The sequence below is a fragment of the Nicotiana sylvestris genome, chromosome 8, assembly GCF_000393655.2.
Source record: "Nicotiana sylvestris chromosome 8, ASM39365v2, whole genome shotgun sequence".
Taxonomy (NCBI): domain Eukaryota; kingdom Viridiplantae; phylum Streptophyta; class Magnoliopsida; order Solanales; family Solanaceae; genus Nicotiana; species Nicotiana sylvestris.
In genome coordinates this window covers 110,128,881-110,151,008 of record NC_091064.1, presented here as the reverse complement: position 1 = coordinate 110,151,008, position 22,128 = coordinate 110,128,881, and the positions used below count along the sequence as shown (strand labels likewise).

Here is a 22,128-nt window from a genome sequence, read left to right as displayed (position 1 = left end):
CCGGAAGCATTATCCATAGATTTTCTTCTCTTTACTGTATTGGGAATTGTTAATTCTTTCGAAGATTTCTCAACTTGGACTTCTGTCGATGTGTCATTACGTATTTTAGTTCTCCTCTCTGCAACTATATTTGCTGCTGAACCTGCAAATTTCAATTCCGCTTGAGAGATTTGCAAAGAAAAAAGGGGCCCATCGAAATTGAGTGCTTTGGTGGGTATACCTCTGGTAACCTTCTTCTGGGATGTTGAATCCGCCATTGGAGAGGAACTTTAAAGTTTTCTGTTGGAAGCATAACAATGGTTATTATTTATAAAAAAAAAAATAGAAAAGATAAAGAGAATAAACACAAGTAAAAGCGAAAATTTTACAACTTAAATACTTACCACAACAATTTGGAGCAAAAAATATAGAAAATTGAGAGAGACGATGCAGATGAAGAAGTTCAGAATTGTGGTTTCTGAGAAAGGGAAAGAGAAAGGGGATGAGAGTGAGAAAAATTGGAAGTTTAGAATCGTGGGTTCTGGTATTGTATTCGAGATTGGCGATGTGAGTGAGAAATTGGAGAGAGAAAACGTGTAGAGAGAAGTTTTACATCAAATACGGTAATTTTGTGAGAGAAAAATCTGAAAGAATGAGAGAGAAAAATAATACAAAGCATATTTATGGCTTAAGGGTAGGAGGTGACATAAATAGATATTTGGCTATAAAAATCAAAAGGCAGCTATGGAATATAATTTTTTAAAAAAGTTTTTATTTAAAATAAATAAGGTATCAACCTTTGCTACAGGATGTGAAAATTTCAATAAGAAACAGTGAAAGAACAAATCAAATAGCAACAAGAATATGGCCAGTGCAATCAGTTAAATAACAGAATTAAAGTTACTGCTCTATCTTGTTTGAGCATTTAATTCAATAAAAAGCCAAAGAAAATCTAGGGGCCTGTAGAATTCAAGGGACAATAAACTTGGTGAAGCAAAAGGTGCAAAGCTCTAACATAGAAAAGACGATTCAGTACACCCATAACTATTACTTTAACAAGTATCACAACTGACAATGTGCTGATACTTCTGCTCCAGGGCTTTGATTTAGTAGCAAGAGCCCAACACGTGATGTGTGAGTTAAGGCGCATGTCATCCTGCCACAAACAAAAACTTAGTGTTTGACCAAGTTCTGAACCATTCATTGGTCCGCATGGATTTTTCGGTCATTAAAAAAAAAAATATGCCGATACTTCCTAGTAAAAGGCATCAAGGTGGTAGCTAATCTACAAGCTTCCTAGTTAACCTGATCCCACTGTAACCAACCAGATTCAGGTATTATCGGTTCTGAAGAGCAAAATCTCTTATGGCAAAGATGAATAGGATCACCTGAGAACTACAGTATTGATTTCATTCAAGCGTGTACAATATATTGCTCGGGGATAACTTTTTACAAGTATTTATTCCTGCAGTTTGTTCTGTACACAAGAAATTACAATACAACAATATGATAGAAACACCATGTGAACACTGTGTCTACTGGTACAAGGATATTACATTTCCAATTGAACTGCCGATCGACCTGCTCCTGCACTACTACAAAAATGAGTGCTACATGCTATAGTGAACTGCAATTTCAGGGAGGCCGATCCTTCTGAAATATTGAATGGCCAACCAACTAGTAAATGACACGTAAGCTAGCAGGAAACAAACTCTCTTTAACCGGACTTTATTGAGAGACAGAGTAAGCATTCTTGTCACAGAAAGTTGATAGATGCGAGAGATCAACCTTTGTAAGAGTGCAAAAAAAACTATTGATATCATGGAAGTACAGAAACCAGCAATAACTCCAGCTACAGCTTCCCATCTCCAGTGCCAGGCTGAAGTCCCGCTAACATACCAAGACTTTAATATCCTCATGAACCTGCCACAATAATATCCAATTAAGACAAATGAATAAGGCTAGCAATAGAAAATCAAAACTATTAATGCTAGTGAGTGTGACCTTCATGCTGTTTGATCTTAATTTTTGACAAATAGGGTGAAGCAAGAAACATGGAAATGGTAACTCATAGCAAACTGACAACTAGGACTCAAAGAATCGTACTTATTCTTGGCAGGCTGCTAGAATATATGAGCTAACATTTCATTCCTGACAAATTTAAAGTAATATCAGATGCATAGTTAGCTTTAGCAAGCTAACAGAGACCAATTTCTAAGCTAATATATCAAATTCCAGTTTCAGGTAAAGTCAGATGCAGAGTTACTGTTTCTAAGCTAACTCCATACTTTGAGCTTATTCATGTTCAGTTCAAATTACCAGTGTAGAAAATGTTAACTCTAAACCACTTCCGTGCCTGAATCCCAAACTAAAGTAAGTTTTCTCAAAAAGGAGTTCAAGGAAACCATTTAATCCAGGAAATGCAGAGAGTTCGACACCGAGCTATTGCAGCAAGTTCAGTATTTAAGTAGAGAAGTTAGGACAGGCCCATTATCCCCGAGTTTCAAAGCTGAAACAACGGATAATAAAAGAGCAGTGCAAAAAATAATAAGGCAACAGAATTGAAGTAGCAAGGTGCTTGATGATGGATGAGATTCCGTAAAGGGCTGTTTGGTAGACGGATCAAAGTCCATTCTTGTAAGACAAACCCGATGCCCTTCTCACTGTGATCCCACTGTTCCCTTTTCATTCTTGTTGCACTACAATTTCATCTTCTTCCCTTTCTCCACCTCCAATTGAGCTGCAAAACCACGTGATCACCACCTACTTATGGTTTCAATCGGTTCATTGACCATTTCCCTTTCCATTGATCTACAATCCAGATCTCTCCATGTCCCTCTGCTCATTTCCTTTCCTTTTTTTCCCTGTTAAAGTTCATATTCCAGTTCCTTTCTTTATCTTGTTACCACAGTATAATTTCAAATTAGGCAAATTTGATGAATGTTCGTATAACTTCGCTTTGATAAATTCAATGATTGAAACTAATTTTTTCCAAATTTTTGCATTGAAAATAGTTCAATAAGTCGACCCTATAAAAAAATCTTGAAGACATTACACACAAACATTGAACAGGTTGAATGGCATTAACAATGGAAATCCTATCATATCCAGTCATATATACCAAAAGACCTGTGTATAATAAACACGAAGGTATACAATGTTAGGAAGCATGACTAAGATTCAGGAAATGGCACATGCCGACATTTTCCAAACTTCTTTTACTGACCAGAGAGACTAGAGCGCAATAGGAGGCAGTATCCAATACCTAACGATGCGGCATAAGTAAAAACAGAAAGCAACTATGAAGATAACATCATATCTGGGAAGCAGGAAATGCATTATATTTACCACTTATTAGTAGACAAGTGGGAAACCTCACAATTTACATTAGAAAGATGGGCAAATCAGAGACTCAGCCAATTTGCTTGATATTATTAGGCTTTGATCCTCAAAAGGAGCAGTATGGGTGGTGCGAACAACATAAAAACAGATTAGCAAACGATGTCAAGTAATATTATAACAATAAGAAGATTCCACATCAAGAAAGAAGATCCAGGAGGCAACAGACAAAACTCCAGAATTTTTGAGAACTATTACTTGATTATATTAGCATTTGGGTGAATATTTTAATCGCGTCATGAACACAATAAAGAAGAAAAACAAGAACAACATTTTGCTCAAGTAATAATACTCACAAGATTAAATAGCGAATAAACATCTCAATAGTTGATGGATCTTTTGCTTGGCAATCAAAAAAGCCATCTTCATATATGTGCACTTTAGATATTCCCAATGTATACCAACACTCATAAGTCTTGTTTACCTGAAAAAAGAAGTGCATGACAGCATGAAGATACTAAATTTTGAAAGAAAACGAACGGGAGGAAAGTGATTCCTCTTCTGATGATCATTAATTGGGACTGTATGCTTCACATAATGCATCAGATATCTACCCAGTGAGAAGAAAGCATATATAAACAAACTGAACACTTAACCTCCTAACAATCTAAGATCATTGAGTAGAAACTCTTCGATGTAGTAATTGGCACAAACATATAAATCGAAACAAAGACAAACATTGTTCATGCTGACTAATGGCTTTCCTTTTCAGATATACCCCTGCTCAAAATTCGTAGTTCCTATTAATTTTAGAATTCATTGCTTTACATATTATATAACCAGTTGTTTGACAGCTCTATCTTCAGAACTGAAAATAGGGGGCATGCATGGATGTAACACTTAATTCATTTAAAAGGTAACAAGTTAAGGTTATCATTTGGCCAGAGTTAACTACACTTGTAGAAGGGAATACCCCAGATATAAATTTAATAGAGAAAGGAATCATGCATCAATTTTAGGAGTAAGGACCATTCCCAGAGTAAATAGAAGGCATAAGAAAAGAGTTATCACGATTAAGTGGGATAAATTTAATGTTAAGAAGTTTGTTTCTCTTACTCAAATAGGGAGCATCTATGCCCAGTATCTACCTTAAATTTATCCTTTGTCAACCATGCAGCAGAGAAGTTTGGTCTGCAATCAGATGGAAGGGCCTCATTAGGTGCCTCTGCTAATGCAAGTCGTGCTTGACCTGAATGATCCATGTATTCAACCTGTTATTCAGAAATGCATAAGCAAGCAATTGAGCAAACACACCAAAGAAACCCAAAACTAAAACAAACAAAATAGTCAAGAAAAGTGAATAAAAATGACAAGATGCAGCAACTTTCAAAAGTAATCCATATTCGGTTCAGTATAAACCTTTTTTTTTATAAGTCATTCTCCATTGACATGAAATTAACATGAGAGGATTCATATAGCCGACCCAACTTGTTTGCGACTAAGGCATAGTTGTTACTGTTGTTGTATGAGTCATTCTCCAGGATAAACATGTAAAAATGTATTTTGTTCTTCAGAAATGCATAAGCAAGCAATTCTGAACAGTCAATATCTAGGGAAGTATATATCGCTCCTTGCCACCCCCACCCCACCTCCCCACCCCCCGCCCCACCCAAGAAAAGAAGAAGAATACCAAAATTAGAACAAACAAAAATGGTCCACAAAAGTGAAATAAATAAATAACAAGATGCAGCAACTTCGACAAGTAATCCATATTTGGTTCATTCTCCAAAATTAACATGTAAGAATGAATTAGAAATGCTTTGTAACAAATGCCTTCATCTCATGGCAAGGAACCATACAAAGGTCAGAACCAAGTGATTCATGGATAACTCCGAGCTGAAAAGTTTCCAACTCTTTTTTGTCAGGTAATTTGAGCTTCAAATGCATCAAGTCCTGCTGACTAATGGAATGCCAATGAAAGAGAGAAAATGTGCACAGAGAAGAGAAGAAATGGATAAATACTTATCCAGAAAAAGGAAGAAAAATTCTTTTCAAAAAAAAGGAAAAAAATTATAATTGTCAAGAAATCTAATAACATCACCACTTACATAAAGAAAGTGAAAGTTGGGGTACATTGGGTGAAATTAGAATCTTACATGTAACACAAAAACACAATCCAATTCTATTAAAAACTAAAAGTTACAGAGCCACTTATTGTTTGCCTTCCAAACGAAATAGATATATAACATCAGGTTAATCGTACAAGAAGCTTCTCTTTTTTTGTCAAAGCAGAATTTTATTACTAATTTATCCTGGAGATGCAACTCATACAACAAGTATACAATGTTCCATTTCAAGAAATTTAACCACATTAATGGATAATCAGATACTAAGAACTTATCAACATGTACACCAAAAGAACTATAACTGGAAAATAATATCTCAAGGAACAACAAATAGTGGTAGTTACCTTAAATACAGAAGCCCAATAGTAATCATAACGACATCGAAACTTCTTTCTTTCAGAAGGGTAAAGAACATGCTTTGCTTTATAATTCAATAAACCCAGTTCACAGACTTTAGATGACCTAAGATCCACACCTGCAAAGAACAAAAAATAATTGCTTTCGATTGAAACTTAAACTGAGAATTAACTGAATCACATCAAAATTTGGTGAAAGACACTTAATCAGTACCCAATAAGGAACTGAGATTTTTTTGATTGATGACAAAGAACTGAGATTTAAACCTTTCTGTCCTCTGGCCAACAAGGATATGGCATTTTGTCATTCTTCCTTGTAGCAAAGTTGTAGCAATTTTACAGAAATAGTTGCAAGAAGTATAAAAATTAATGCATTTGTGTATTTCATCAAGAAAGGAATGCATTAGTGTATTTACTGCTAAACATGCTTTAATCAAATTAGGCATCAACGGAGAAAATTAATCCTTTAGTTTTGTCTAAGTAAATTGTTAGAGTAGGAGGCATGAAAACCCTATGCAAAAGCTTCCAGGCTGCGGCTGCAACATGCAATAGGGGTCATTTGGTATGTTGGTCAAAAATAAGAAGGGATATAATCCCTACTTAGAGGTGATCATGGATGGGATTGCTAGCAATCCATGGGACTCGTATAGACTATTTATCTGTATGTTAATTCTATATGGAGAGAGAGGTGTCACAAGAAGTGCTAGCCTCTATAAGGAACTTGTATAATGAGATGATCATATTTGAAGCAGGTTTCATTTAATTCTTTTATGGATTTAAGTTATATGCACAAACAGTGTAAAGTTTTTTTTTAACCATCTTTTATCAGGCTACTAATTAATGCTTATTATAGAGATTTACGTAATTACCTTGTAAGATTGCAAATGATTTTTACACCGTCAGTGCACAAAACTTAAAACTCCTCCATTATAACTAAAGTTGAAGCTAATGACCAATAAAGACATGTATCATACTTTCTTATAGTTTTAATAAATGGTGCGTGTTCTTTCCCTGAGAAGAAACAGCCCGAATGCCATATGCAACAGAAACCATGGTAGCCACTTCACAGTCTCATGACACCACATCATACGCATTCCATAACCTCCACCAGTTAGAAGGCTAGAAATCACCGGTGCAACCATTAAGTGTCAGCCAATTGTTGAACTATTAAGATACTCGAAGTAACTTGTATCTAAAAGCTTTTCCCTCTTGAACCCATGATTAATACACAAACATGAAATCGAACTTTGTACATATTCAGAACCCATAAGAAAAAGAAAAAGAAAAAAGCAATGTACTTTACTAGCAATGTGAGACAGAAACTTGTCATAGCAGCCGAAGATAGAGAAGACTCCGGATAAATTTTCCTACAAACTTTGCTCTAAAGTCTCAACCACATCACTTTGAAAGAATATGCTACTCTTAAATTGGCCTAAAAGACATTAATCAGAAAATACATAAGGAATGGTACTACTACCTTTCCTTTTCACAAGTAAATGGTACTAGTATAACTTCCAATTTTCCTTTAGCATTTCCCAATAACTAATTTTACTCAAAATCAAGAACAAACGAACTCAAGTTAATAATTTGACTTGTTTGGTTCCAGGAAAGATTTTGAGCCATATGATGCTAACCACAGCAAGGTTGACCCGAAGAAAACATTAATCAAAGTATTAGTAATGTTACACCAAAGTTGTTGTTGTCTTTTTTGTAATGGTAATTGTATTATAGAAGCGTAGCGTCATACAAAGATTGTGCATCCAGATTACTTCCCAAAAAGAAACCAAAAAGAAAACAGAGAAACCCCAACTATCTATCTAGTAATTCTATGAACTGTAATAGGGACTCCTCTTCACTTATCCAAAAAAAATAAGAATATAAGGACTCCTCTTCATTTACAAATTCTAGTTTACACCCAAAAAAAAAAATATGCTGTCAGATCTTATCTTAAGTGTAGTGCTTGCTTTTCCTTCAAGAACTCATCGGTTCCTTTTCTCTCCAAGTTGTCGTTGTCTTTAAGAGTATTTAAACCATATTTCGACAAAGTTTTTTGGATACCCACAATTTCCTAGCAATCAAACAACAACACAAGTATGCGGCAATTAGAGGTTAAGGTCAGCTATTCGAGTCCTCTATATCCATTCCATTCTATTTGGACACCATTCATTCGAATACTCAATAATTCGTCTTTTAGACTGACTAACTAGGGGTTCTTTAAAACTATGGATTCTTGAATCTCACATATCCTACACTTATATACATTTCTAACCAAACACACACAAAAAAATGGCAAACACTAGCAAACATCAACCTAATGAACGTCTACCAACAACAGCAAAACCTTACCAGTGTAATCTTGAATCGGTCAGTGTCATTTATATGGATCCTTTTTCATTGTGCTCTGCTAATTGCTAAATCCACATAAATTTCAAAAAATTGTATCTATTTTGAAACAATTTTCCTTCATTCGGATATCAATGTACCTCATCCATTTTTTAACACATTCAATCTTCATAGCGTTGCACGTATGCCCAAGCATTAGTAAATTTACATAGGACATGAAAAAACTATGCCAGGGACCTTATCTCATTCTATACTTTGTATGTGCAACTTGTACCATCTGCTATGGTCATTTCTAACCTTGTTTATTCTTGTATTCAGCCATCTTAATATCCATACTTTCACAATGCTAGTCTTGTGGATATTTTGGGTCTTAAAGGCCTGAAATTCATTTCCATATAACTTTGCAGTCTCAAAAACATTCTATAGGGAGCCTTTCACTTTGTAGGTATCTTTTTATTGCATTGAACTCTTGTGACATCCTCCATTTCGACCATCATAACTTAAATTTATGTGTTGCATCTCCATCTATCATGTCAATCTCCTAAAAGATTGAACCAAGATATCTGAATTGCCTGCATATAACCACTTCAATCTTATCTATCTCAATTTAATTTCATTCTTTATGGGACTACTTCTACTTATCTTACAACCCTTGCTCTCAAAAATGCTTCTTTATAATTCGAGATTCTAGTTGATTATGTTTCTTGTGGGATTATACTGGGTTGGTGTTGTTGTTGTTGCTGTAGTTGATTATGTTTCCAATTTCATCAATTAAGACGAAATCATCTGCAAGAACCATCATGCACCATGGAACCCATCTTGTAAATTATTGATTAGCTCATCCATAACTAAGATAAACAAGTACAGGCTTAAGGAAAAATTTAGGTATAAACCATAGTTATGAAAAATTCTTCTATATTTCCCTCCACTGGTCTTATACTTATGACTACTCCTTTACATATCCTTTATGGCATTTTTACATTTGATACAAATTTGTTTCTTCTTCTCTAGCACCCACTAAGTGACACTCAATGATAAGCTTTCTCAACATCAATGAATATTATGTAGAAACCTTTTCTCCTATCTCTATAAATTTCCATCAATCTTCTCAACAAAAGTTTCTTAGCAACCAAAAACAGTAAAACATACACACACACACACACACACACACACAGGAAAGAAGGAAAAAAAGGGGGAAATCCAAGCCACAGGAAGCTAACACAGCAACAAGGACTACTCAACCATTTGAGCTCCAATATTTGTTAAGTCTTTCAGGGATCCACAGTTTGTAAGTAAGCACACATACTCAAAAACCCAACCCCTCCAATCAAGCTCAAAAGGGATATTTTTATCCCTATGATGCTAAAAACTTTTAACTTTCTTTTCAGATAACCACAATTTCTTAGAACCAACAAGCCTCCAGAAGCAAAACCCACAAACAAAATTCAGCAAGAAAAAAGGAATTAACACTCTAAAATAAAAACATACCAACAAAATTCAGCAATAAAGGTAATTCAACTTACTGCTGGAGACAATCTTGCATTGAGAAGGAAGAGAAATTGGACTGGAAATGGATAGGTTCCCTAGAAAAACAGCTAAATAAAGCAGCGAAAATGAGAGTGAAAAGAAGGCAAAGAAAAAGAAAAGAATCCACAATAATCTGCGAAACCGTGTGGGCTCACGAATCTCCTCCTTTCTCTTCTCTTCAACCTCCTCCTGATTATCTGCCAAATCCATGGGAAAATGAAAAGTTGCGCAGAAGGGCAGTTTTGGGAATTACTTTGTGAAGATTGGGAAATTGAGTAGGGTTCCGGCAGCCGGAGATGTCATCCGGTGATCGGAATATTAAATAGGTGTTGGGTTTAGGTTGAAAATGGTGTTGGGAAGAAGATATTTTTCAAGACTTCTGCCATTTCAGGTTCAGTAGTCAGCGCTGTCGGACTCTCATGGACATTTTCAACGCGAGGCTCTAAAATTCACTTTTTGGATTTTTTCTTGTCGAGACATATTTACCCACCTTCGCTAGGTTTTTGAGTTTTCAAAAAGTAGCTAGAGCTGTTTTATAAATTACATACAAATTCAGTCAAAATATAAAACTTACTCACTCCTTTCCAATTTATATGAAGTTGTTTGACTAGGCACGGAGTTTAAGAAAAAATGAAATTTTTTGAAATTTATGGTCTTAAATAAGTGTCACGATTCGGATTTCTCACCCTCGGGAGTCGTGATGGTGCTTACTAATGTGAGCTAGGCAAGCCAATTAACCTTTTTACCCTTTTTATGTTATAACGTGTAGACAGCGGAAATTTAAAATAAGCAGAAGAAAAGCAATAAAATATTTGAACATGTAACTAATACAATTGTTTAAGCATTGACCACCTAGAACTGGTGTCACGGTGTCACAGACGATCTAAGATTTACTACATACAAAGTCACAGGACGAATGGGTCACCAGCTTGCGGACCCAGCCGGGCAGATCATGGACTTCGCCCGGCGTCCACGAAGTCGCTGCAATAAGGGAGACAACATTATTACTCAGCTGATTTTCGCTATAGGCGAAATCTGAAAAAGTGCCAAACGCCTCACTCACGTGCATAATTCCACCCTTCGGGAAATGGCAAAAACTCCACAGGGATAATGTCAGTCGTTCGGACCCAGATAAACCAACTGGCCAACTCTCGATCCCCGCTTTCCTCGTCATCAATAACAAAGGGCGTGAACGAGCGACATCTCAAAGTTAGCAGGTCTCGACGATGAAAGGGTCGATATAGCCTGACAAGGTGATCAAGCGTGAATTCAAGCCTGGCCTTCTCCGCGAAGAACCCCATCATCAACGTCGTTCGCCAAAACGACAGATGAATCTGTGCCAGGGTAACCCGATACTTCAAACAAAAATCAAGAACGACCCTATCAGGGGGGCCAAATGCGAAAGGGTGGAGTTCGCAATGCCCTCATCTAGGGAAAGCACCTGCAGTGTTATCCCCTCGCTCCACCCGCAGTATCTCCCCGCCATCTCCAGGTGTTCATCTCTTATTAAGGACGCCGTCTCCAGAGCGAACTCCCTCGGTTCCTGAGCACCAGGAGAAGCACCCCCCGTCCCTTGCCAGATCGGCCCCGAAGTGGTTTCCATGACTATGGTGAAACTAACAGGTTATCTAAAAAGATAGTGAAGTTTTGCGAAAAAGCCGAAGCCGCCCCACATATATGCGAGAAGTAGCGACGATTCACCTACCCGAGGCAGGCCCGGGAAACCAACATCCTCGATACAGATCGACGGGTCAATACCCGATCCAGAAACCATCCTTCAACGAGGAGTCAAGACTCGAGGGGCCATTCGTATTATCTCCGAGCTCAAGATAGCACTCTACGTCAAACCCCCGGCCCAAAGAAGTCGGACTTCGGGAAGCTTTAAACGCCAACACTTGATGCAAGGCAAGTACCTGGTCTCGTGATCCCCTCTTTCTGAAAAGAGGAATAAACACAGGAAGCTCCGATCGAGAAAGCTCCACGAAGGTCCGAGGAAGCGCCCGAATACAGGCAAACTCCTCTGCAGAAGTCTATCCTATACATTCTTAAGGGTCTATCTACATCAAGATCAATAGGGTCCCCCGGGTACCCGAAGATGACCTTTATCCAGGGTAACATTCCCGAAGGCCCCAGAATTCGATGCATGATCTCCATACAACTCGGAGGGCCTCGATAGCCCGGACCTATCAGATCAATCCAAGATTGGTTCGAAGTACAACGATGGGTTCGGATGATAGCTATGCCGATCAGCAAAAGACCGGGACGGACGCTCGCGCCCAAGCCCGATATCAGCAGCCAGCAAACAAAAGAAAGTGTTCAAAGGGCCCTTAAGGGAATGAGAGCATACAGAAACAAAGCAAAGTTCGAAAGCAAAAATTAACAGGATATTTATTATTCATAAAAGTTTGTGTACAAGCATCCCTCGAGGGGTCGTTACATACAACTTACAAAAGCCTGCGAAGGAACGGAAGGATGTACATGCGATGAAACCCAGCGCCCAGTCTGCCCTCGAGAGTCCATCTCCGGTATCAGCATCCTCGGGCACTGCACCCTTGAGCACGTATCCTTGAGGGTAACTCCTTCGATCTCCACTTCTGATCGCTGCCAACTCGACGCTACACTAAGGTAGGAAGAGTGGGTCGCAATAGCTTTTACCCTATATGAGGGTCGGGATCGATTTTCTCAGGGAGCTAGTAGCGGAGTTGGATTGTTTGTCTATCCTAGAGATGTGTTTGTACTCCTAATGTCACTTCAAACATTTTTGGGTTTTCAAATTATAACTATTTTTGTAAAACTATTGATTAACACTAAATTAAGCTATGAGAATATTGTTAAGTTGTATCTAATGGGAAGACGGGCACTAGGGTCGTGACACTACCTAGGTGGTTAATTGACGGGTAGATGTTACTAAGGTTCGATTGACATAATTGGGGCTTATGCTATAACCGTTGCACAATTTTATCCACTCTCACACCTCTCGGTAGAGAGAGTGATTTTGCCCAATTGACTCTCTCGAGACCAAATGGGTAGGCAAATTAAACCAAGCAACTAGGGTTCAAGTAGGGTAATTACTCTCTCGAGGTTTAACCCGTTAATTGGGACTATCATTTCTCATGAGTCCATCCCAATTCCTTATTGGGTCAATTTTTTGGGGTCATAGGCTCTCTTTCTCAAGAAGAGTTAAACCCACAAAGCTTGAATCAGTGTTTGCAACCACCAAAACATAAAATCAACCCAAATAGCAAACACCCATAGTCAATCTAACACTAGATGGCAACACCCATCAATTACCCACACTAGGGTTGAGCCACAACCCTAGCTAATGCGTTTAGCTACTCATGCTAGATAAAAAGATTGAAGAAATAGATGAAGAACTAAGCATATTAATTAATTGCTAAAATCAAATTACAAGAATCTATGGTAAATGTAAAGCAAAAGTGTCAAAAATGGCTACAAAATACGTTCTCACAAGCGCAGCTCTCTACTGATGTATCTGAATACCTAAAAAATGGTAAAATGTTCTATTTACTAGGCTGGAAAAACTGGACAAAAATACCCCTGCGGGGTCAGTGCGGGCCGCATTAAATGGATCGCAGCTGCACTGGGCTTACTTTTGCTTCTCTGAACTTGGACTCCGCGGACCGCGTAGAACGGACCGCGGCCGCGGAGGGAGCTGGCGCTGTCCGCACAACCATGACTGCAGACCACATGGCACTGGCTTTGCAAACTTCATCTCTCTAAATCTCATGACCGCGGACCGCACAAAATAGTAGTGCGGCCGCAGAGCCTTCTAGCATGATTCACCAACTCTCTGAACCACCTAGTGTGGCCGCATTCCACTTTGCGCGGTCCACACTAGGCCTTCTTTTCTTAAATTTCTTGGTCTTTGATACTTGAGCAGGTTTCACTACATTTTGAGCCGATCTTTGACATTTCATCACTTTGTTGATCAAATCTGTGATCAAGCACAACTTGTGAGCCTTTTAGGTATATTTTGTAACAATATATGATCAAAGCATAGGCAAGTAGGGGCATAAAACATGTTAAAATCCTAACTTATCAACTCCCCCAAACTTAAACCTTTTCTTGTCCTCAAGTAAACAAAATAAGACTCACCCCTTAAAGGAAAATCCAAGTAATTCTAGTTGTCTTAAAGTAACCTCAACAAGCATCAATTTGGGACTAACAATTGCCCTCAATACGAATGGATCATTAACAAAATTTAAACTTTGAAAACCATGGATCAAGTGTGACACAAGAGCATCAAGAAGTGACTCATTACATAAAAGAACTCTCTCAATTACTCTGGTCGCTGTGGACCCCAAACTCACACATCCTCAACTCTCCCTAAGCAAACCTCACCTTTTTAGAGTATAAGCACGCAAACCAAGGTTAATAGGAAGTCACTCGTCTCTCTCAAGGAAAGGTCACAAGTCTGGCTCTAAGTACCATATGCTTGACCCTCATGTAAGTATCCACTAATGCGAGCGTCATCCAACTCAAGATCATATAGGGCTTTTGTGGAGTCAATGTGAAGGCTTTTGGTTCAGGGTAGGAAAAGTTGTTGGTCTATATGGGTTCCATCTTCCCTTAAGCACTTCTTTTGATTCATTCTGGCACAATTCTCTTTGACTCTTTCAGTCTTTCACTTCTTTTCAAGGGGTTAGAGAGACACATTGTCACTCTTTCTTATGCAATTCAAAGTATTTCTCCTTTTTCTACTTTTTCCACACCTTTTTCACTTTTGTTTTTCTTGAATCCCGTTTTATTCTTTGCACATTGGGCTTTTTTTTTGTCTTTTTTCTTTTCTTTCTTTTTCATCGCCTTCCTTTCCTTTTGCTTTTGTTCCTTTTACCACTTTGTTTCCTTTCTTGTCTCTCCCCCCCCCAAACTTAGGCTTTTGCCATTACTTAAGAGATGATTTGGGTGCCAAGAGAGGGTATAATTTAGAACGGGTATAGGCTTGTAGTATTGGTTCTTAAAAGAAAAAGGTTTAAGGCTCAAAAGGGTTAACTAAGGATTATATCATTGGTAGGCTATGGAATTGTTCGACTATTGTTTGGATCAAGGAGAGCTTATAATCACTTCTCAAATCGAATTTCACTCAAAATTTTGCCTCAATAAACATTCAGGGCAAGTTCTAGACCATTGGCTCGGGACTTGGACTCACAATTCGATTTCTCACCAAACACACTCAAGGATTGCTAAAGACATAGAGTCGGAGGCCCACAACAACCTTAGACACGATTGAGTACACAATAGTCCCGAAAGACCACATGATGTTTGTTTGGTCAAAACAAGAGTCTCAAAGTCACTACTTTCACCATCCTAAACACAACCCCTTGTCTTTGACCATGGGATCAAAGGAAAATATGTTAGGCTCAAGTGAAGCTTTGCTTGAGGTACCCTTAACTATAAACTACTAAAAATAAGAGAAAAATCAAAAACGGACTCAAACCCTTAAGAAGGTTGTCACGCCATCCATCACCGGGAAGAGCCACCCGGTTCGCACAATACTCCACCCTTGGAAAGAACCGTGGCATTAAGAAGACCAAGGGTTTATTGAAAGCGTCAAAACCGAAATAAAAAAACTACGAGCCTATCTACTAAGCTAAGAATGAATTTTTTTTACGAAAATAGAAAATAGAATGAATATTTACAATAGGGGATTAGAATATACAACGGGGATGAATATATATACAAAAATGTAACTTTATATACAGACCAAAGAGAAGATAAAAAGTGCGATAAAAGTAACTAAATGTAAAGTTATATACAGACCAAATAAAAAAAAACAACAGAAATATAAACTATGTCAACTAATATATACAATCATCCGGATAAAAAGTAGGGCGCACCCCCACAAATAAATCTGGCATTGTCCCCAGTGCCAACTAAACAAATAAGCATCAAAAAATCAAGAGGAAAGGATATAGGAACTCCCTAAGCCTCGTCTGTCTGCATGGGAACATGAGTGGTCCCCTAATCCTCTATATGTACGGGAACCTCAGACTGGTTCCCGGTCTCCTGCTGCTCAGCTGCTGAGACTAGAGCCTGGACCTGTATGGGCTGAATATCTGGAACATCCCGTGGCTGACTGGGGGAAACCTCCGGTGGGTCCGCCAACTGGATGATCGCCTCATTTGCACTAGGGAGCTTCCTCTTCTTCTTTGGAAGCCTCTGTGTCTGCTCCTGCTGTGGCTCTACTACTGGTGTTGCTGCTGGGGCTGGATCCTTAAATAGCAAGTCTAAAGGCAGTTTGTCTGCCTTCAGTTTGTCAACATCCTCCCTCAGCGCCTTCACAGACTCCTTGGAAGCCCGTGTTTTGCGCAGCTTCTTATGCTCTCTGGCAAGATACTTCAGGGCCTTGCCATGTGAATCCATTGCCTTAGCCAAGGCAGCCTGAGAATCGAGGATCTTTTACTGGTTGGCAAGAATCTCCTTAAGTGAATCCTCGATATACTGGGGCACCTGCACTGGCTGTGGTGCCGACTGAGACACAATGGTAGAAGTCAAGGTGGACACCTTGGATGAAGCAGTCACCATCTAGTTGTTCAAGCTATGAATTGTCTGGCTCAGCTGGTGGGCGGTGATAGGATGGGCCCGGGAAGATGGAATCCCTGGTCCAGCTGAAGTCGAGGGACCAGCAGAAGTGGAAGGTCCGGGAGGCATGTCAGCAACTGTAGAAGTAGGCTCAGTGGAGGGCTCTAGCGCAACCGGCTCTTCAGATTGGCCGGTTGGGGCAGAAGCAGGTGGCTTGTAATTTTTGTCCTTGGGATTGTCTGACCCCTTCAAACTGTACCATGAAAACGGAGCCACAAGTTTTACCTTTACGTCAAAAGTTCTTTTCTCCACCCCCAGGTCCCGGAAATACATAGTGAGGGTGCTGGGAAAAAGGTAGTTCCGGTCATGCTCAAACCCCACTGCAGAAATGATGCGGGACATCACATTGCCCATGTTGATAGGATATCCTACCATAATAGAAGCAACAAGAACAGTCAGGACGAGTGGAATAGTCTGATCATGGGTAGTGGGGTCGAGCCGACTGCACACAAAAGTCAACCACCCTCTTGCCTCAAAGTTAAAGGTTCTCCGAAGTATTTTGGTCCCTACTTGTAACCACTCTGGAACAGTACCCGGGATTGTCAGGTATGAAGCTAACCACGGACGAACCTCCTCGCCCATTGCCAACTTTTCATTGTAAAGGGACTCATCTTCATCATTGAACCCCAGGTATTCATTTATTGCCTTCCCGGTAAATACCACATTTTGTTTCTCACTTTTGTCACATTAGTGCCCTTCAAGATGTGGGACACATTGATATAGAACTCCTTGACCATATGCTCATTCGCCTTCACACAATTATCTTTAAAGAACTCCCAACCCACTCGAGCCTGAAACTGTCTATGTACATTGGGGTATAGGGGTAGGAGGTCTCTGTCAATGAAACTCCTCTCAAGAATCAATTTACATGCCAGCCACCATTCCCTAAACTTGTGGAATGCCACCTAGCTGACGTATCTATCCTCCCAAACAGCGGGATTCTTAGTCCGGTCAACACCCCAACCTGTGGCACACCACCCCCCGGTAACTCCCCATCTCCCTCATCACCTCTAGCACCCTCTCCAGATATTGATGTTGTGGGAGAGGTAGAGTATTCATCCCCACTACCTGCCGCTGAGCCCTCAGACGACCTAGAAGAAATGTTGATTGAAGCTCGAGCATCAGGGGATGTAAAGAGGGACTAAATCTGAAGAGATCTCCCGGGAGGGCTCGTACTCACTCCCCAAATTGTCAATGGCTCTATCAACATCTTTGATTGCTTTCCTCATTTCTTTTATGTTTTTCCTAGCCCGGGGAGTGAGTTTTACCATCCTTTGCTTCCCTCTCAGGGAGGAACCACCTCACCCGGGTTGTTTGGCACCTCCACCTCATTGTTTAACCATTATCTACAAGCATACACATCTAACATTGTTAGTATCAGCACAGGCAGTGAAACAAGGGTTGAAAATGAATTGCAGGCAACAGATCACAGGTTGCAGAAACAGTACATAATAGAACACCGCGGCCCGCACAAACAGGAGTGCGGCCGTACTGGGGGCACCGCGGACCGCGCAAAGGCGACCGCTGTTCGCATTAGGGCAAAGGCCAAAAAAAAATCACCTCTTTGAATCATCCCACCGCGGTCCACACAAAGTGGGATTGCGGTCGCGGTGTGCCAGTGTGGACCGCACAAAGTGTAATGCAGCAGCACTGGGCACAGGTTCACTTTCAATCACTTGAACACTGCGGTCCGCGCAAAATGGTAATGCGGACCGCGTTAGGGCACCGCGGGCCGCGGAGAGTACTTTTAGCAGGCACTAAGTTAGGGTTTAAGTTTTTTGCTATTTTTGTTCAAGTTTTCCACCTAACTTGTCCCTACTCATTTTACCCAATTCACAAAGGTCTCTAAACATACAATATCCAACCATTACACTTTCCTAGTCTAACAAATGAAATAAAAATGGGAAGAAGAAGAGACTTTAGCTACTGGGCATGAAAAACAAAACGAAATTATAATATAAAACAAAGAAAGATGATGAAATGTTACCAGATTGTGATGATGAGATGCAATTAATCAGGCTAAGCAAGAATTACTATCAGAAGAGAGAGTGAACAGTAGCTTTTAGGGGTCTGAGTGTTAAAATTTCGAAAAGTGTAAGTTGTGACCCTTGGTCTCTATTTATAAAAAAACAGTGGGACCCAGCCTTACCTACCAGTGCGGCCACACAAAACCGACCGCGGACCGTGCTAGGTTTGTTCAAAATGATGCTTGAGTAGGCAACCTCCGCGGTCCGCACAAAACAGACCGCAGCCGTGGAGGTCCACCGCGGACCGCACTAAATGGAATGCGGCCGCGGTGGCAAACTTCAGAGAGCACCACTTTTGACCATCACCAGTGTGAACCGCACAAAAGCAACCGCGGTCATACTTGCAATATTCAGAGACTATTCAACTCTTTTTTCAACTATTTTGCACTGCATCAACTCAATCCCTGCAACATCTCACAATTAGTTAGCTCAAAAATCAAACCTACACTACCAAGAAAACACAGAAAATAACAAAAAGAAAAAAACATGGGTTGCCTCCCAAGCAGCGCCTGATTTAACGTCGCGGCACGATGCATGTTACCAGCACATCATTTTAGATGGAGAAGTGCCACCATGTGACTATCATCAAATTTTCCAAGATAATGCTTGACCCGATGTCCATTGACTCTGAATACTTCACCATTCTTGTTCCTTAGATCAAGAGCACCAAATGGGGTCACGAACACAACTTCAAACGGCCCACTCCACTTTGACTTGAGCTTACTCGGAAACAGACGTAATCGGGAATTGAATAAGAGAACCATATCTCCAACCTTGAACTCCTTGCCCCGAGAATATTTGTCGTGAATGTACTTCATTTTGTCCTTGTCCAAGGACGAGCTGGAGTAGGCATGGAATCTAAACTCATCAAGCTCATTAAGTTGTTCAACCCGCAGATTTGCCGCAACATCCCATTCTAAGTTCAACTTCCTCAAAGCCCACATGGCCTTGTGCTCTAATTCCACCGGAAGATGACAAGCTTTCCCAAACACTAACTGGTACGGTGACATACCAATCGGAGTTTTGTACGCCGTCCGATAAGCCCAAAGAGTGTCATCCAACTTTTTCGACCAATCTGTCCTATTAGCATTGACAGTTTTAGACAAAATACTCTTAATTTCTCTGTTGGAGACTTCCACTTGGCCACTAGCTTGATGATGATAGGGGGTCAAAACCTTATGATTGACACCGTACTTAGAAAGCCTTGTTGCAAAAGTGAGACCCCCCATCACTAATGATAGCACGAGGAGTGCCAAACCTTGTAAAGATATTTTTTTCAAAAATGCCACAACACTTCGGGCTTCATTGTTGGGCAAAGCCACGGCTTCAACCCATTTTGAGACATAGTCCACCGCTACAAAAATGTAAGTGTTCCCACAAGAGCTCACAAAAGGACCCATGAAATCGATGCCCCAAACATCAAAAATATCCACTTCGAGAATTGTATTGAGGGGCATCTCATCCCTTTTAGAAATTCCGCCGGCTCTTTGGCACTCATCACATTTCTTCACCAAATCGTTTGCATCTTTAAACAAGGTAGGCCAGTAAAATCCGCAACTAAGCACTTTAGAAGTTGTTCTCGCCTCGCTATGATGGACACCATAGGGAGAGGAATGGCAAGCCTCCAAAATACCCAATTGTTCCTCCTCCGGGACACATCGTCGAATCAAACCATCCGTGAAAATCTTGAACAAGTATGTCTCATCCCAATAGAAATCCAAACTATCCCGCTTGAGCTTCTTCCTTTGGTTAGAAGAGAGCTCACATGGGATTATTCCGGTCACAAGGTAATTGGCAACATCGGCAAACCATGGCATATCCTTCATTGATACCGCAAGGAGTTGTTCATCGGGAAATGAATCATTGATCTCAAGGCCGTCACAAGGCCTCCCCTCCTCCTCCAAACGGGACAAGTGGTCCGCCACTTGATTCTCACTGCCCTTCCGGTCAACAATTTCTAGATCAAATTCTTGAAGAAGTAACACCCATCTCATCAATCTCGCCTTGGAGTCTTTCTTGGTCATCAAATACCTAAGGGCAGCGTGATCGGTGTGCATTATAACTTTGGCCCCCATAAGGTAAGGTTGAAACTTTTTCATAGCAAACACAATAGCCAACAATTCTTTCTCGGTGACTGTATAGTTTCTTTGAGCCTCATTCATGGTCTTGCTTGCATAGTACACCGGATGAAACATCTTGTTGATTCTTTGGCCCAAAACAGCCCCAACCGCAACGTCACTAGCATCACACATGAGCTCAAAAAGTAAGCTCCAATTTGGTGCGATAATGATGGGGGTAGAAGTCAACTTGAGCTTAATAAGCTCGAATGCGTGCATACAACTCTCATCGAATAAGAACTTCGCATCTTTCTCTAGCAACTTGCACAATGGATGTACCACTTTAGAAAAATCTTTTATGAACCTCCGGTAGAAACCCGCGTGCCCAAGGAAACTCCTCACCCCTTTGACAAAAGTAGGGGGAGGGAGCGTCAAAATAACCTCAATCTTGGCCTTGTCAACTTCAATTCCTTGCTTCGAGATTTTGTGACCCAACATTATACCTTCTTCTACCATAAAATGACACTTTTCCCAATTGAGAACAAGGTTGGTGTCTTCACATCGGGCCAACACTCTATCCAAGTTTACCAAGCACTCCTCAAAAGAATCCCCAACCACGCTGAAATCATCCATGAAGACCTCCAAGATATCCTCCACCATGTCGGTGAAAATAGCCATCATGCAATGTTGGAAGGTCGTTGGAGCATTACATAATCCAAATGGCATTCTAGAGAAAGCGAACGTGCCATAAGAACATATAAAGGTGGTCTTCTCTTGGTCCTCCAGGGCAATTAGAATTTGATTGTACCCCGAGTAACCATCCAGAAAACAATAGAAAGCCCGTCCTGCAAGACGATCAAGCATTTGATCAAGGAATGGCAATGAGAAATGATCTTTTCTAGTCACCTTGTTCAACTTCCGGTAATCCATACAAACTCTCCACCCGGTGACTGTTCTAGTGGGAATGAGATCATTGTTGTCATTGGTCACCACGGTCATACCACCCTTTTTCGGCACACATTGCACTGGAGAAGTCCACGAATTGTTAGAAATAGGATAAACCACCCCAGCATCTAACCACTTGATAACCTCTTTCTTCACCACCTCTTGCATCGCCTCATTTAGTCTTCTTTGATGCTCCAAGGAAGGCTTTACATTCTCCTCCAAGATGATTTTGTGCATGCAAAATGCGGGGCTTATTCCCCGAATATCAGCTAGAGTCCATCCGATTGCCCTTTTTCGATTTTGAAGAACCGCCAATGTGGCCTCAACCTGCATGTTAGTAAGACAAGAAGAAAGAATAACAGGTAAAGTAGAATTTGAACCCAAGAATTCATACCTGAGGTATAGAGGAAGTGGCTTCAACTCCAACACCGGTGGCTCCTCAATCGATGGCTTTGTTGATGGAGTTTTGCGGTTTTCAAGATCCAAATATAGCCTCCTAGGCTCATATGAAGATGAACTCATACCATGCAATGCATTCACGCACTCCACTCTACTAGCATCATCATTGACATCCATATTAAGAAGCACGAACTCAAGGGGATCTTCAACATGGATCATGGAACTTGTGTCATCCACTATCATAGCTGTGACAATGTCTACAAATGAACACACCTCCGTGCTATTAGGTTGTCTCATTTATTTGCAAACATGGAATACCACCTTCTCATCCCCCACTCAGAAAGTCAACTCACCAGCTTCAACATCAACCAATGCCTTCCCCGTAGTTAGGAAAGGCCTACCAAGAATAATTGGCACTTCAAAGTCC

General features: G+C 40.2%; 1 protein-coding gene across 2 annotated transcripts; it reads right to left on the bottom strand.

Annotated features, from left to right (window-relative positions):
• Positions 1–1,386: 1,386 nt before the first annotated feature.
• Positions 1,387–10,128, bottom strand: LOC104245844 (uncharacterized). 2 transcript variants are annotated; one of them, XM_070153076.1, is made up of 5 exons: positions 9,667–10,128; positions 5,789–5,919; positions 4,467–4,589; positions 3,675–3,802; positions 1,387–1,902 (listed from the first exon to the last, which is right to left on the bottom strand). In XM_070153076.1, exons 1-5 carry the CDS (start codon positions 9,878–9,880, stop codon positions 1,590–1,592), a joined length of 909 nt encoding a protein of 302 aa, XP_070009177.1. In that variant the 5' UTR covers positions 9,881–10,128; the 3' UTR covers positions 1,387–1,589. The 2 variants fall into 2 exon arrangements, with proteins under 2 accessions (XP_070009177.1, XP_070009178.1); XM_070153077.1 differs by lacking the exon at positions 1,387–1,902 and adding an exon at positions 2,691–2,843 and having other exon boundaries at positions 9,667–10,068.
• Positions 10,129–22,128: the final 12,000 nt, after the last annotated feature.